Raw genomic sequence first — 12,900 nt, forward strand, 5'->3', positions numbered from 1 at the left:
CATTCCCAATCTGCTCTGCTTTCCCTGGCAGGTCTTCAAGATGCTGGGAAACAAGGAATCCCTGGATCAGATCATTGTGGCTACTCCTGGCCTTAGCAGCGACCCCGTGGCTCTGGGTGAGTCCAGCTGTGACCCAGAGGAGCTGAGGAAAGGTTTGATTCCTGATGGGGGAAGGGACAGGCCCAAATCTAGGTTGGATTCCCGTCAGGGAGAAGGGAGAGTTAAAAAAAAAAAAATCCTCATTTTTGATCCCTTTGTGGAGTGAGAGATTTGGTGAGTGCTCAGGTGTCACTTGTGCTCCACTGGGGATGGATCCTGGCTTCAGGAGGATCAGGGGAAGGAGGGATGGATGCTCTCCCCATGGGATTGGATCCTGGCTTCAGGAGGATCAGGGGAAGGAGGGATGGATGCTCTCCCCATGGGATTGGATCCTGGCTTCAGGAGGATCAGGGGAAGGAGGGATGGATGCTCTCTCCCTGCTGCAAAGTGCTACAAAGTGGTTCATTAAATCCAGGCTGTTGTGGGATGGTGGCAGTTCGAGGCAGGTGGAATTTGGGATGCAGTGGAGCTGGGGGCCAGCTTCCATCCTGCCCTTGAGGTGGAGCACCCATGGGATCTGCTGGAAAAGGCACGTCCCTTGGGTGTGTGGCCCTTCCTGGAACACAAAGGCTTCAAAGGAACAATAAGAGTGTTTGTGGTGTTTATTCATGACTCACTTCCTGGAAAACAATTCCTATTCTGTGTGGCTGGCTCCTGTTTGTTGTGTCCTGTCTCACTGCCTTTCCTGGTCTTTCCCAGGAGTTCTGCAGGACAAGGATCTGTTTTCCGTGTTTGCAGACCCCAACATGCTGGACACGTAAGTTCCCTGAGCTGGGCCAGTGACTCAGCAGTGCCTGTGTGTCACCTGGGTGGGACAGAGCTCTGCTCCTGCCTGCCAGGCTGGGACACTTCTCCCTCAGCAGCAGGAAACATGGATCCACCTCTTGGGTTAATCCAGAGGGTGTTTGATGGGAGGCAGAGCCGTCATCGCCTCCGCATCGGGCTTCACACCTGCATGGAGCTGCTCACAGCCCATGTGAGAGCACGTGGGAAATGAGAACCATGGAAAAGTCAGCTTGGGTCCAGAAGGATCCTGGGGAACCCAGGCCAGGTCCACCATAGCTCCAGAGGGATCCTTGGGGAACCCAGGAAAGGTCCACCATGGGTTCCAGAAGGATCCTTGGGGAACTGAGGCAAGATCGGGTCTGGAGAGATCCTTGGGGAACCAAGGCCAGATCCATCACGGGTTCCAGAAGGATCCTTGGGGACCCGAGGAAAGGTCCACCATGGGTTCCAGAAGGATCTTGGGTGAACTGAGGCTAGGTCCAGGGTGGATCCAGAAGGATCCGAGGCCATGTGCAGCATGGCTCCAGAAGGATTCTTGGTGAACCAAGGCCAGGTCCAGGGTGGATCCAGAAGGATCCGAGGCCAGGTCCAGGGTGGATCCAGAAGGATCCGAGGCCAGGTCCAGGGTGGATCCAGAAGGATCCGAGGCCAGGTCCAGGGTGGATCCAGAAGGATCCGAGGCCATGTCCAGGGTGGATCCAGAAGGATCCGAGGCCAGGTCCAGGGTGGATCCAGAAGGATCCGAGGCCAGGTCCAGGGCGGATCCAGAAGGGTCCCTGGCTGCCTGGAGGAGTTTGTGCCGGGCAGCAGAGGCAGCGGTGGTGGTGGCTGTGCCCCGAGTCCCTCAGGGCACGTTCCTGGTTCCCCTGTGCCCTCCTTCAGCCGTGCCCGTCTGTGTCCAGGTTGATCCCGGCCCACCCTGCCCTGGTGAACGCCATTGTCCTGGTGCTGCACTCGGTGGCGGGCAGCACCGCGCTGCCAGCCCCGGACACGTCCTCACGAGCCATGGCCTTGGGCTCCTACCGGGACATGCCAGGTACGGCCTCCTGGAAAGGGAACTCGCTGCTGCGGCCTCTGTCCTGGCTGCTCAGCCAAAAACTCCACGGGGTTCTCAGCTACTTCCCAATTCCTGCCACATCCTTGTGTTGCTCTTTCTGCTGCAGGTGGCTTTCTCTTTGAGGGGCTCTCTGATGATGAGGATGACTTCCACCAGGTGAGCAGCTGGAACACCTCGTTTTGGGTTTCATTTGAAGCCTGGTGAACAGCACGAGCACATCCCCAGGGGGGTGTGGAGACAAACATATCGATCCTGGCTGCTTCAGGAGAGGGTTTTCCTCAGTGCTGAACACACAGCAGGAAAATGGAACAGAGGAAACACCCTGGTAGCCAAAATAGTGTGGGAATGTTGATCCCTGCCCCTCTGCAGTCTTCCTCTCTGTAGGACAAAGGGTTCTGTAAGAAAAAAACTGGTATTTGGGTCCAAACGTGCCTGTCAGCAGGGAATTGTTTTGTTCCAGGTTAACGGCACCCTGGTTTGGGGCTGATGGATGATAGATTGAAAGGTTTCCTGCCAGTTTCCACAGCTGACTTTGTGGAAAAAAAAAAAAGCACATCCCGCTCCGGCGTGTTTGTCTTTCCAAAGTTCCACCCTTGGGAGTTTTGGGGATGGTAGGACAGGGATGTGTGGTTTGACTGGGGCACAAACAGTGAGGTCACAGCCAGCGCTTTTCTCTCCCTCCCTCCACGCAGAGCACGAGGTCCACCCCGTCCAGCAGCGCGTCCGGCTCGCGCCCGGCCTCGCTGGGCTACGCGGGGGCGGCAGGGCCGCGGCCCATCACCCAGAGCGAGCTGGCCACAGCCCTGGCCCTGGCCAGCACCCCTGAGAGCAGCTCCCACACACCCACCCCGGGCACACAGGTAACAGCCGGCACCAGCCCTGCCTGGGGCTGCCACTCCTGGCCCTGCATTCCCTTGGGAAGAGTTCCCTGTGTGATCCCAGCCCTGCATCCCCTTGGGAAGCGTTCCCTGTGTGATCCCAGCCCTGCATTCCCTTGGGAAGAGTTCCCTGTGTGATCCCAGCCCTGCATTCCCTTGGGAAGCGTTCCCTGTGTGATCCCAGCCCTGCATTCCCTTGGGAAGAGTTCCCTGTGTGATCCCAGCCCTGCATTCCCTTGGGAAGAGTTCCCTGTGTGATCCCAGCCCTGCATTCCCTTGGGAAGCGTTCCCTGTGTGATCCCAGCCCTGCATCCCCTTGGGAAGCGTTCCCTGTGTGATCCCAGCCCTGCATTCCCTTGGGAAGAGTTCCCTGTGTGATCCCAGCCCTGCATTCCCTTGGGAAGAGTTCCCTGTGTGATCCCAGCCCTGCATTCCCTTGGGAAGAGTTCCCTGTGTGATCCCAGCCCTGCATTCCCTTGGGAAGAGTTCCCTGTGTGATCTCCCAGCCCTGCATTCCCTCCAGAGGAGTTCCCTGTGTGATCCCAGCCCTGCATTCCCTTGGGAAGCGTTCCCTGTGTGATCCCAGCCCTGCGTTCCCTTGGGAAGCGTTCCCTGTGTGATCCCAGCCCTGCGTTCCCTTGGGAAGCGTTCCCTGTGTGATCCCAGCCCTGCATTCCCTTGGGAAGAGTTCCCTGTGTGATCCCAGCCCTGCATTCCCTTGGGAAGCGTATCTGTGTGATCCCAGCCCTGGCACCCCTGGCCCTGCATTCCCCCATGCAAATCCATGTGATCCATATCTCCCACATGATCCCAGTACCCAGGGGTCAGCCAGCACAGCCTGGATCAGCTCTGGGGCACCCTCATTCCCGCGTGGAGGAGCTCCCATCCCTGTGGGATGGAGGCCGAGGGGGTGCTGCGGCTGTAGCTCTCTGCTGGAATTCCTGGATCACTCCTCCTGATCCCTTTGCCTCCTGCCAGGGCCACTCCTCCGGGACGTCCCCGATGTCATCCAGCGTGCAGTCAGGGACACCCATCACCAACGACCTGTTCAGCCAGGCCCTGCAGCACGCCCTGCAGGCCTCGGGGCAGCCCAGCCTCCAGGTCAGTGCCAGCCCCTTCCCTCTGGGAGCCTCTGGAACTCTCCATCCCACTGCTGCCTCCCGTGGTGCCATCACTGGTGCCTTTTTGGGCTACCTAAAAGCCAGACAAAACGAAGAGAACAAAAAGCAGTTCATTTATATTTCTTGAAGGGCCTTCAGGGACGTTTTGGGCAGATGAAGTTCCCTGAGGGGCTACACCCAAAAATGGTCATGGGTTTTTTTCACGCTTTTAATAAAAGTTTGGTCCATTTGCACATTGGGGGTTAATTTCCCAATTCCAGCTTCAGGGAATGAAGTAATTTACCCCAAGGTTGCTCCCCCAACTCCCTTTTGTTTCCATCTCTCAGGGCCTGAGGCAGTGAGGTGTCCTTGATTGCCAGGTCTGGAGAGGAATTGCTGTGTCTAACCAGACTGGGAAAGCAGCAGCTCACACTCAGTTTGGAGTTTAGAGTTACACACTAAAGAGCTGCAGGATCACGAAAATGTGAAAAATATCAAAGCTAAAATCCATCATCACGGACGCCGTACCAGTGCTGAGTGTTCCTGGCACGGAGGGGTGGTGGATCTGGGGGCTTTGCAGCATCTCTGAGCTTTCAGGAGCTGTTTGCACAGGAGGAGAGAGAGCAGGCAGTGCTGCTTTTCCTGCTGGGATTCTCACAGGCACCCTCAATCTCTCTTTGCTGCCAGCAGAGCCAGTGGCAGCCCCAGCTGCAGCAGCTGCGGGACATGGGAATCCACGACGACGAGCTGAGCCTGCGGGCCCTGCAGGCCACCGGAGGGGACATCCAGGCTGCCCTGGAGCTCATCTTCGCTGGGGGCGCCCCCTAAATCCTCCTGCCGGATTGGTAAGCTGTTCCTCGGGCTGGTTCTGTGCGTGGGGACGCTCCTTGGCTTCCTCTGCTGTGGGGAGCAGCCCCAAATCCTATCTCCAACCTCCTCAGGACTCAGCTGGGAGAAGGGAAGAGGTGGCTGTGTGTTGGAGACGTGGCCCCTGCAGCTGTGCAATGTTTTATCTGTCACCACGACTCTGCCTGGTGTTGTTTCATCATCCCTGTGCTCCCCCCGGATTAAACGGACCCTGCGCAGTTCCCTGCCTGCTGTGCTCTGTCCCGGGTTGCGTTGCAGATCCCAGCAGGGCAGGAAGGGGAGTGGAAGCGCAGGAAAAGCTCTGCCTTTTCCTGGGAGAGGAAGAGCTCTGCCTTTCCTCCTGCTGGGAGGTTTCAGCAGAGGGCACGGCAGTTCACGGCCACCACGAGGTGACAGTGACAAATCGCAAGGGCTGAGCGTGAGCTGGAGAAATGCCCCTGTCACAGCCCGCTCTGGGTGCCACCACGCGCCCGGGCTGCAAAGCCAATTAACAGCGTTTGCCGTTAATTGCAATCAGCGGCAGCAGGACTGGAGCTGGGCCCGGCTTCGCTGCGGCGCCGGGGTTAACGAGGCGTGAAAACGGGAGCGGGTTCTGCTCGGATGTCGCGCAGAGCAGAGAGCGCTCTCCTGCTTCACCTCCAGGCTGCTGTGCTGCCCTCTAATTCCTCTGCGAGCTCTGTGATCCTCGCTGATACCATCTCGGTATCACCCGGGGTTCTCTCCGGGGGAGCCCCGCGCTGATAGGCTGTAATCCTGTCCTGGGATTAAAATCCTCCTGGGAAGGAGGAAGGAGGGGCTGGTTTTGTGCCTCGGGCTGGAGCGGATAAGATGTGATGGACATCAGTGGCTTTCCTGACACCCTCCCCTCTCCCTGCCCTCGGCAAGCACTGGATTTTTTGTGTAATTGTGGATTAATCCCTTCCCATCCCTGGCTCCTGGCTTTGCAGGGGCAGGACAGAGCATATGCACTGCACCCTCCCTTCCCCACAGCCCCCGATCCTCCGGGATAACCGCGGATTAGCCGGATCGCAGATGCTCCTGCCCGAAGCTGGCAATCATTTGAGACTCTCCTGGAGACCAGCGTATCGGGTTTGCCTTCCTGCACCACCTGAATTCTCAATTTGGGGCTCACTGCTGTCCCAAAACGCTGCTTTTCGTGCCACTCCTGGGATATTTGATCCTTCTGTTGCCCCGCGTTGGGCACGGAGCTGTTTTCACCTCTATTTCTGCTTCCCCACGCCCCCGGAGAGCTGAGAACTGCCTGGATTTTTGGGTTGGAAGTGACTTTCCCCTGCTTTCCTTTCCCAAACGGCAGGGCTTGGCTGGGAGCAGCATCTCAGGCACATTCCCTGGCTGCACTGGCTGCAGCAGAGGAGAAGTTGGCAGCGCTGCCGCTCACGACGCTCGCTTCCCTCGCCCGGCAGAGCCGTGCTCAGGCACGGGGGGAGCTGCGGGGAAGGGGGGAGAGGCTCTGCTGCCTCCTGCACGGCTGGGGAGCAACGGGAGCTCTGCTGCAGCAGCCCCTGCAGGAGAGGGGGAGCTGGGAGGGGGCTGGGAGCGCTCCTGCAGCCGTCCCAGGCCTCACGTGGAAGCGGTGCTGGCACATGGGAGTGATGCTCACGGGGCTTTGCAAGGGCGTGGAGCGGCGGGGAAAGGCTGGGAAGTGCAGGGTTAGGTTGGATTTCAGGGAGAAATTGTTCCCTCTGAGGGTGGGGAGACCTTGGAACACGGTGCCCAGAGAAGCTGTGGCTGCCCCTGGATCCCTGACGGTGTCCCAAGCCTGGTGGGAGGTGTCCCTGCCCTTGGGGTGGCTTTAAGGTGTCACTGTCACTAACTGTGAGTGGCTGAACGCGACAGAGAGCAAACTGATGCCTGTTCCTTGTGCTCCATCCCTGCTGTCCCTGCCCTGGCTGGGTCTCAGTTCATCCCTCTCCTGCCCCTATTCCCACCACACTGCTGTCACCAGCCCAGCATCCCTGGCAGGGCTTTACTGGGAGCAGACTGGGAAGTGACCCTGGAAGAGCAGGAGGTCAGGCCACAGTTCCCCAACGTAAGCAGGGACCTTCTGTTTCTGACATCAAAGAGCAGCTCCTGGTCCGGTTCCCTGCTGGCCTGGCTGGGGCTGCCAGGGGAAGCTGTGTCAGCAGGGATGCCTGGGAGCAGCTGCTTTTCCTCCCATTTTCCATAATCCTGTTTCTCATCCCGCTGCTTGACCCTCGCTGGACACCTGGAGGGGGTGGAGGTTTGGCTGGCTTCTGTACCATGTGTGCTCTGCTTTTCTGGAGCCCTTTTTCTCCTTGTTGCTCTCATTTCGGGCTGATTTGTCTCTCTGAGGTGTTGGGGGTGGTTGATGTTCCAGCAAAAAGGTGGGATGGGGATGGAACAGAATCTCCCAGATGGCTTTTGCAGCGTCTCCACCAGTGTTGGACAGATTTCCATGGGATAATGTTTGTTCCTTGCTCCTCCCCCAGCATGACAAGCTCTGAGTATTCCCAGTTTGTCCCAGTCACATCCTGGGGCTCCACACCTTGCCCTGAGCTCCTCCCTGGCACATCAATCCCAGAAAACCAGTGAAGGTGACTCTCCCTGATGCTCCAGCATTTGTTGGGCAGGTCCATCCAGCAGGAGCAGCAGCAGGAATTTGTCTGGCACCGTTCACAGAGGACTCGGTGGTTTCCTGGCTGCTTCCAGCTTTGTCCTTGTAGGAAAGGCCAAAATACATCAAAAATTCGAGGTTTCTCTTCCTTTTCCAGCTCCAGGTTGAGTGAGCCGAGGGGTCTCAGGGAGGGGACAAAGGAAGAGGGGACAGAGGTGTCCTTGGCAGTAAGGTCTTACCTTTTCCTCTGGAGAGAGGAGGAAGGTTCTGACCCGTGTCCTGTGGGGTTTGGTCCCTTTCCTGGCATGAATCACCCCGAATTTCCCTGTTAGAACTGACAAAAAGGGAGCTCTGCTTTCAGCCCTCAAAGCGCCCTTTTAAGGTTACAGAGTTGAGAGGCCCACGTGATCCACAATAAAAACCAGGCAACTGTTTTAATTTAGAGAAAGCAGAAATGGGCCGAAAATGTCACCCTGTGAGAATATTTCTATTTCCTTATGTTCCCTTTTATATTTATAGTGTTCTAATATTCATAAACGTGTCCCAAAATCCCTTTGAGAGGGTTTTTTTTTTCCCCCATCTATCTCTGAAATAAATGCTGATTTAAGAGCGGGGTCTGCTGGTTCAGCAGGCATGAAGTAATTCAAGGGTTGAGCTGTGGGGTTCCTCTCCAGGAGCTATAAAAGCATCAGAGGGGAGCCAGAGTTCCTTTTTTTTTTCTTCTGCAAGGGCCAAGAACACAGCACAACTTTGGAGCAGAGAAAAACCCGTTTCTGAGAGATGTCACAGCATCTGGCTGTCAGGGGTTTGGGGACTTTCAGGTCTGGGTGGGGGGTGTTGGGAACAGACCCCACGCAAGGTTTTCCCTTCAAGTGGTGAATCTGAGTGTCCTTAGGTGCCCAAGGCTGTCCAGCAGCTGGGGCTGTGACACTTTTTGGGGTCCCAGTGAGGCTTTGAGGGTTCCTTTTGGGGTGCACTGGGGCACGAGGAGGTGATGGGGGCAGCCGGGAATAACTTTGTCCCTCGATGTCGCTGGAGCAGCCAGCCCAGCACATCCCCAGTGTTTCCCTGAGTGCTGCTGGATTTATTTGCTGTTCCAGGGCAGGAAAGCAGATCCCAGCCCCACAGGATCCATTAATCTCTCTGACCCCGGAGGATTCTCAATTCCACGTGGTTTAATCACCCCCAGCTCCTGCCAGCTGCCGTCTGCCCAGACGAGTTCCTGGCTGTTGGTTCTCTCCCCTCACTCCCATTTTTCCTCCCTGTGAAAAATGAGGTTCACACGTTTTTTATAGAATTTAAAAGTTTAATAAAAAAGACAATTAGGAGATAAAAATTAAGTATACAGATACAGCAAACCTTACTGACAAAGGATTGTCCCTTAAAAACAGAACTCTGCTACACATCCATAAATTCTCATACATGATTCAAACATTCCTCTTAAGATTTTTGGTGTTCTTCTGTTTAGTTTTTTCTTGCCCCCTTTCCAATAAATCAATCTTCTTGGCACCATCGAGACTTACATTCCCTGATAACAGAAATGCAGTAAATTTCCTCCCCCAGAGCTCTGGTCACTGCTGTCTTCAGAAGATAGTTTATGAATGCAGGGGAGTCTCTAGCTATCTTTGTCAGTCTTTGGGTTATACAAGCAAAAGTAGTTTTTGTTTTAATACTATGCCATAGCTCAACATATATATGTATTATACCATTATTTCTAAGTTCCATCAATGACAGAAATAAAGGAAACTATATTAATATAGCTAAATTTTCTAATCTAACACATATAACACTCATTATAATATTATAATATGCAAAAAGCCAATAAGATGATATGCATTTATAACAGTCCCCTACCCAATCCCTGTCCCAAAGGCCCCAAGAGCAGGTGCCAGGCAGCGCGAGGAAGGGCAGATGTGCCACAGGATGAAAGGGGAGCTCCCGGAGCCAGAGGGTCTCTGGGGACACCCTGCTGGGAGAGATGGAGACCTCTGTGCGCGGTGTCACCGCAGCCACCGTCCCTCTGCGTCACCCGGCCCGGGGGTGGCTGGCAGGGGTCACCCTGGCCAGGAGGAGCGGGACATTTCCCTCGTCTCTCCCTTCCTGGCGAGACAGATAGCGGTGCTGGAGGCGCTCCAAGGTCACGGGGAAGGAGGTTGCTTTTCCTCAGCAGCTCGGCTTGATGAGCCTGGTCAGCTCCGAGAGGGCTCTGGCGCTTTTCCCGGCAGCTTCTCGCGATCCAGGGGAGTTTGTTTGGATTCCCTGCGGAAAAATGCGGGCTGCAATTCCTGCCGACTGCAGAGGGGTCAAACCTTAACCAGGTGTGTGCAGGAGGATTTTGTGGCTCTGCTGGGGCTGATAAAGAGCGGGGGGTTATCATCTTGTTTAGGGGGTGCTGGACCCTCCCTGGGCATTCCAAAGCTGCTGGCAGATGTGGGAATCCCATTTTGGGGAGCCTGAGCTGTGACAAGTCACAAATCACGTTGTGACACCGGCCTGGAAGGGCCTGGGCGAACCCCCGGGCTTTCCTTTGGAGGCACAGAAGAAGGGGAGTCCCAGGCTGGGCTTTTGTGCTGCTCTCAGAATGACCAAGTGCAAATCAGCTCAGTCACAAGTTCCCTTCTGGCCAGATCTGGGAAATCTTATCTGAGGGGGTGAAATCTACTGGGAAATCTCAGCTTGGGGGCACGTGGCCCCTCCACCCCTTTCCTGGGTGGTTTGTGAAGGCCTGGGGGTGGCTTTTGGATCCCTTTGGTGGCACTTGTGCTGTGCTGTCCTTTGGCAGAACCCAGGGGGGAAGTGGTGCCAACTGATCAGTGCCCCCAGACTCCATCCAGCTCGAAGAGATGAGCCTGGAGAGCTGGCAAGTCCCCAAACTCCGCAGGGCTGTGGCCTTGGGAAGGCACAGTTGAGGTTTTTTGGTTGCTGCCTGCCAGGAAAATGAGCTGGGGAGACGGGGGGGGAGAGAGAATTTGGGTGGAGAGCAGAAAATGCAGCAGCTGATAAAGGATCTGCTCTGCTCGCTTCCCTCCTCACTCTGTCAGCTGGGGAATGAAGGGCCTGTCAGCACCAAGAGGAGCTGTGAGGGGAATTTCACCCATTCCAAACCCAGCCTTAGCAGCCAAAATGAGGAATGGGAGCTCAGATCTTCCAAAAGTTCTGTCCCAACGTGCCGGGCCATCAGTCCCTCCCACAGCTTTAGCGCAGGCTCTTCCAGCTCTGGGCCAAAATGTGCAGCGTTCTCATCTTGCCTGGGAAGGGATCGTGGAAAAGGGGGATGAGGAACATCCTCATCCTCTGTCCAGCTCAGCAGGGTCCCTCTGGCAGCGCTGGGAGCATCGCACCCACTTTGTGGCACAGCAAAGGTCTCCCCTGCCTTAGCCAGGGCTAGGAATTCTCTGCTTGTGCCTTTTTTTCCTTGGAAGATCCGGCTGTGCTGGTGCTTCCAAGGGTCACATTCCTGGCCGAGGCTGAGGGAAGGTAACAGATCTGTTTTTGTGGAGAAAATCACCACACGCCTGCTCGGGTGCCAAGTGCAATCTGAGCTCTCTGGGTTGCCTGGGCCACAAACATTCAGTCTGTGATGAGTAAAACTGTTCCTCTTGGGGAAAAAAATCTGTGCTTCTGACAAGATTCCTGGGGGAGGCTGCCTCCTGATCTGTGCTGGAAGCGAGGCGCATGATCTGGGAGAAAGCTGCTCACGAGTTGTGCTGGAGAAGTTCTGATCCCAGAGAGGAGCAGATGGGAATTCCTGCCTGGAATCCAATGGGCCTGAGCAAACAAACCCAATCTCCGAGCTCCTTCCCCGCTTTGGGAAGTGTGTCCTTCCTTCCAACACCTCCTGCAAAGCAGGCCAGGGCTGGAGGCAGCTGGGAATGGGAAGGGTTGGGTTTTCTTGGGGGTTGTGTGATCCACATCCTGCCCATCTCCTGGAACCGCTTTCCCAGGCGGTGATCTCACCGTCCTGGGAGCCAGCTGCTTCCCTGGCTGCTCTCAAGGATTTTAGGGAGGAATCCTTCCCTCTGAGCATCCCTGGAAGTGCTCCAGGATGGGCTTGGAGCACCCTGGGTTTGTGGGAGGTCCCTTCCACCCCAAACCATTCTGGGATCCTACAAAAACTCCTAAAATCCTGAGGGAGCCTGAGGCTAAAATTTACCCACAGGTGGAACAAAAAACCCCCAACCTCAGAGTCAAAACCAGGCCGAGCCCCCAGCTGCTGGGGAGGGGTAAAAGAAGAAACCTCCTTTCTCAGGAGTGTTTTCTGGGGAAAAAACTCCTTTCTCAGGAGTGTTTTTGGGGAAGAAATCTCCTTTCTCAGGAGTGTTTTTTGGGGAAAAAACTCCTTTCTCAGGAGTGTTTTCTGGGGAAAAAACTCCTTTCTCAGGAGTGTTTTTGGGGAAGAAATCTCCTTTCTCAGGAGTGTTTTTTGGGGAAGAAATCTCCTTTCTCAGGAGTGTTTTTTGGGGAAAAAATCGCCTTTTTTCCTGCTGGAAACAAAGTGCTGCCGGGGTCTGGCAGCTCGGGGAGCAGCCAGGGCACTGCAGCTGCCCCTGGGGCAGTTGGGGGTGAGCTCAGAGCGCTTCGGGGCTGGGAATTACCACGGCCAGAAGCGAGCGTGTGTCTTCCCCCTGTAATTACCCCGGCAGCTGTGTGGCCAGAAGGAAAGGTGAACCCCACACACACAAAGAGGAGCCGGGAAATCCCTGTGGTTCCTTCAAATTCACCATTAGCCGGCTCGCTGATTTATTTTTGCCTCCTTCAGAGTGCCCCCCTTGCCCTGAGCTGAGGGGGGCTGAGCTGAGCTTCAAGCGCCGCTTTAAAGGGAGCAGCTGCGCCTCATTCCCGGTGGGCTTCTCCCATTCCCGTCACGTCCCAGCCCGCTCTCCGTGCTCGCAATTCCCTGCTTTTCCCATTAACCAGCGGCACAAAAGCTCCCGGGAGGACCTTTGGGATGAGGAGGTGGCTGTGCCACTCGCGGGGTGTCAAGGTTCGGGGCGCCCGGGCAGGGCTCCCGGCGTGTCCCCATCCATTCGGGGATGGCATTCCCGTGCTCGGGAGAGGCGGGTGTGATGCAGCCCTGCTGCAATCCCGCTCCTCTGGATCATCCAGCTGTTGCGCTCCCGCTCCAGCTGTTCCGCTCCTGCCACCGCACCGGCTCCGGGCACAGCCCCGCGTCACACCAGCCCCTGCCACCGCTCTCTGCCCCCCTTCTCAGCCCTGTTTCCCTTCTCATTTCACTCGTCCCAACCTTTATTTCCCCTCCCCAGCCCCCGTGGGAAGTTCTTCGCGAGCCTCGGCCCAGCTGCGGCTTTTCGGGTGACAAAGCCACCGACCCCCGCACCTTCCTCTCACCGAGCAGAAGGAGGAAAACCCCAAAAAAGACAAAAAAAAAAAAACCAAAAAAACCCCCAGAGACGGAGCGCCGGAGCTCAGGTGCTCAGGCGAGTGGCTGGGGGGGTGTTTCATTCCATTTTCCTTCCGTAGCGAGTCCCGCCCTCTCCTCGCCATTGGGTGCTCGCA

General features: G+C 56.2%; 1 protein-coding gene across 5 annotated transcripts in view; it reads left to right on the forward strand.

The window, feature by feature from the left end:
- UBL7 (ubiquitin like 7) overlaps positions 1–5,009 on the forward strand; it is a 7,264-nt gene extending 2,255 nt beyond the window's left edge. For 4 of the 5 annotated variants that reach the window (XM_088063341.1, XM_088063342.1, XM_088063340.1 and 1 more), the window contains exons 5-12: positions 32–116; positions 799–856; positions 1,788–1,921; positions 2,049–2,098; positions 2,635–2,802; positions 3,799–3,921; positions 4,608–4,765; positions 4,862–5,009. In XM_088063341.1, the coding sequence (XP_087919467.1) occupies positions 32–116; positions 799–856; positions 1,788–1,921; positions 2,049–2,098; positions 2,635–2,802; positions 3,799–3,921; positions 4,608–4,748 (759 nt within the window). In that variant the 3' untranslated portion in view covers positions 4,749–4,765; positions 4,862–5,009. The remainder of the gene's footprint in view (positions 1–31; positions 117–798; positions 857–1,787; positions 1,922–2,048; positions 2,099–2,634; positions 2,803–3,798; positions 3,922–4,607; positions 4,766–4,861) is intronic. The other variant, XM_088063343.1, reaches the window with a different exon arrangement.
- The last annotated feature ends 7,891 nt before the right edge of the window (positions 5,010–12,900 follow it).

Source organism: Pseudopodoces humilis, chromosome 16, assembly GCF_049639895.1.
Source record: "Pseudopodoces humilis isolate 2021_Gansu_Grassland_sample_001 chromosome 16, ASM4963989v1, whole genome shotgun sequence".
In the NCBI taxonomy this organism is placed as follows: Eukaryota; Metazoa; Chordata; class Aves; order Passeriformes; family Paridae; genus Pseudopodoces; species Pseudopodoces humilis.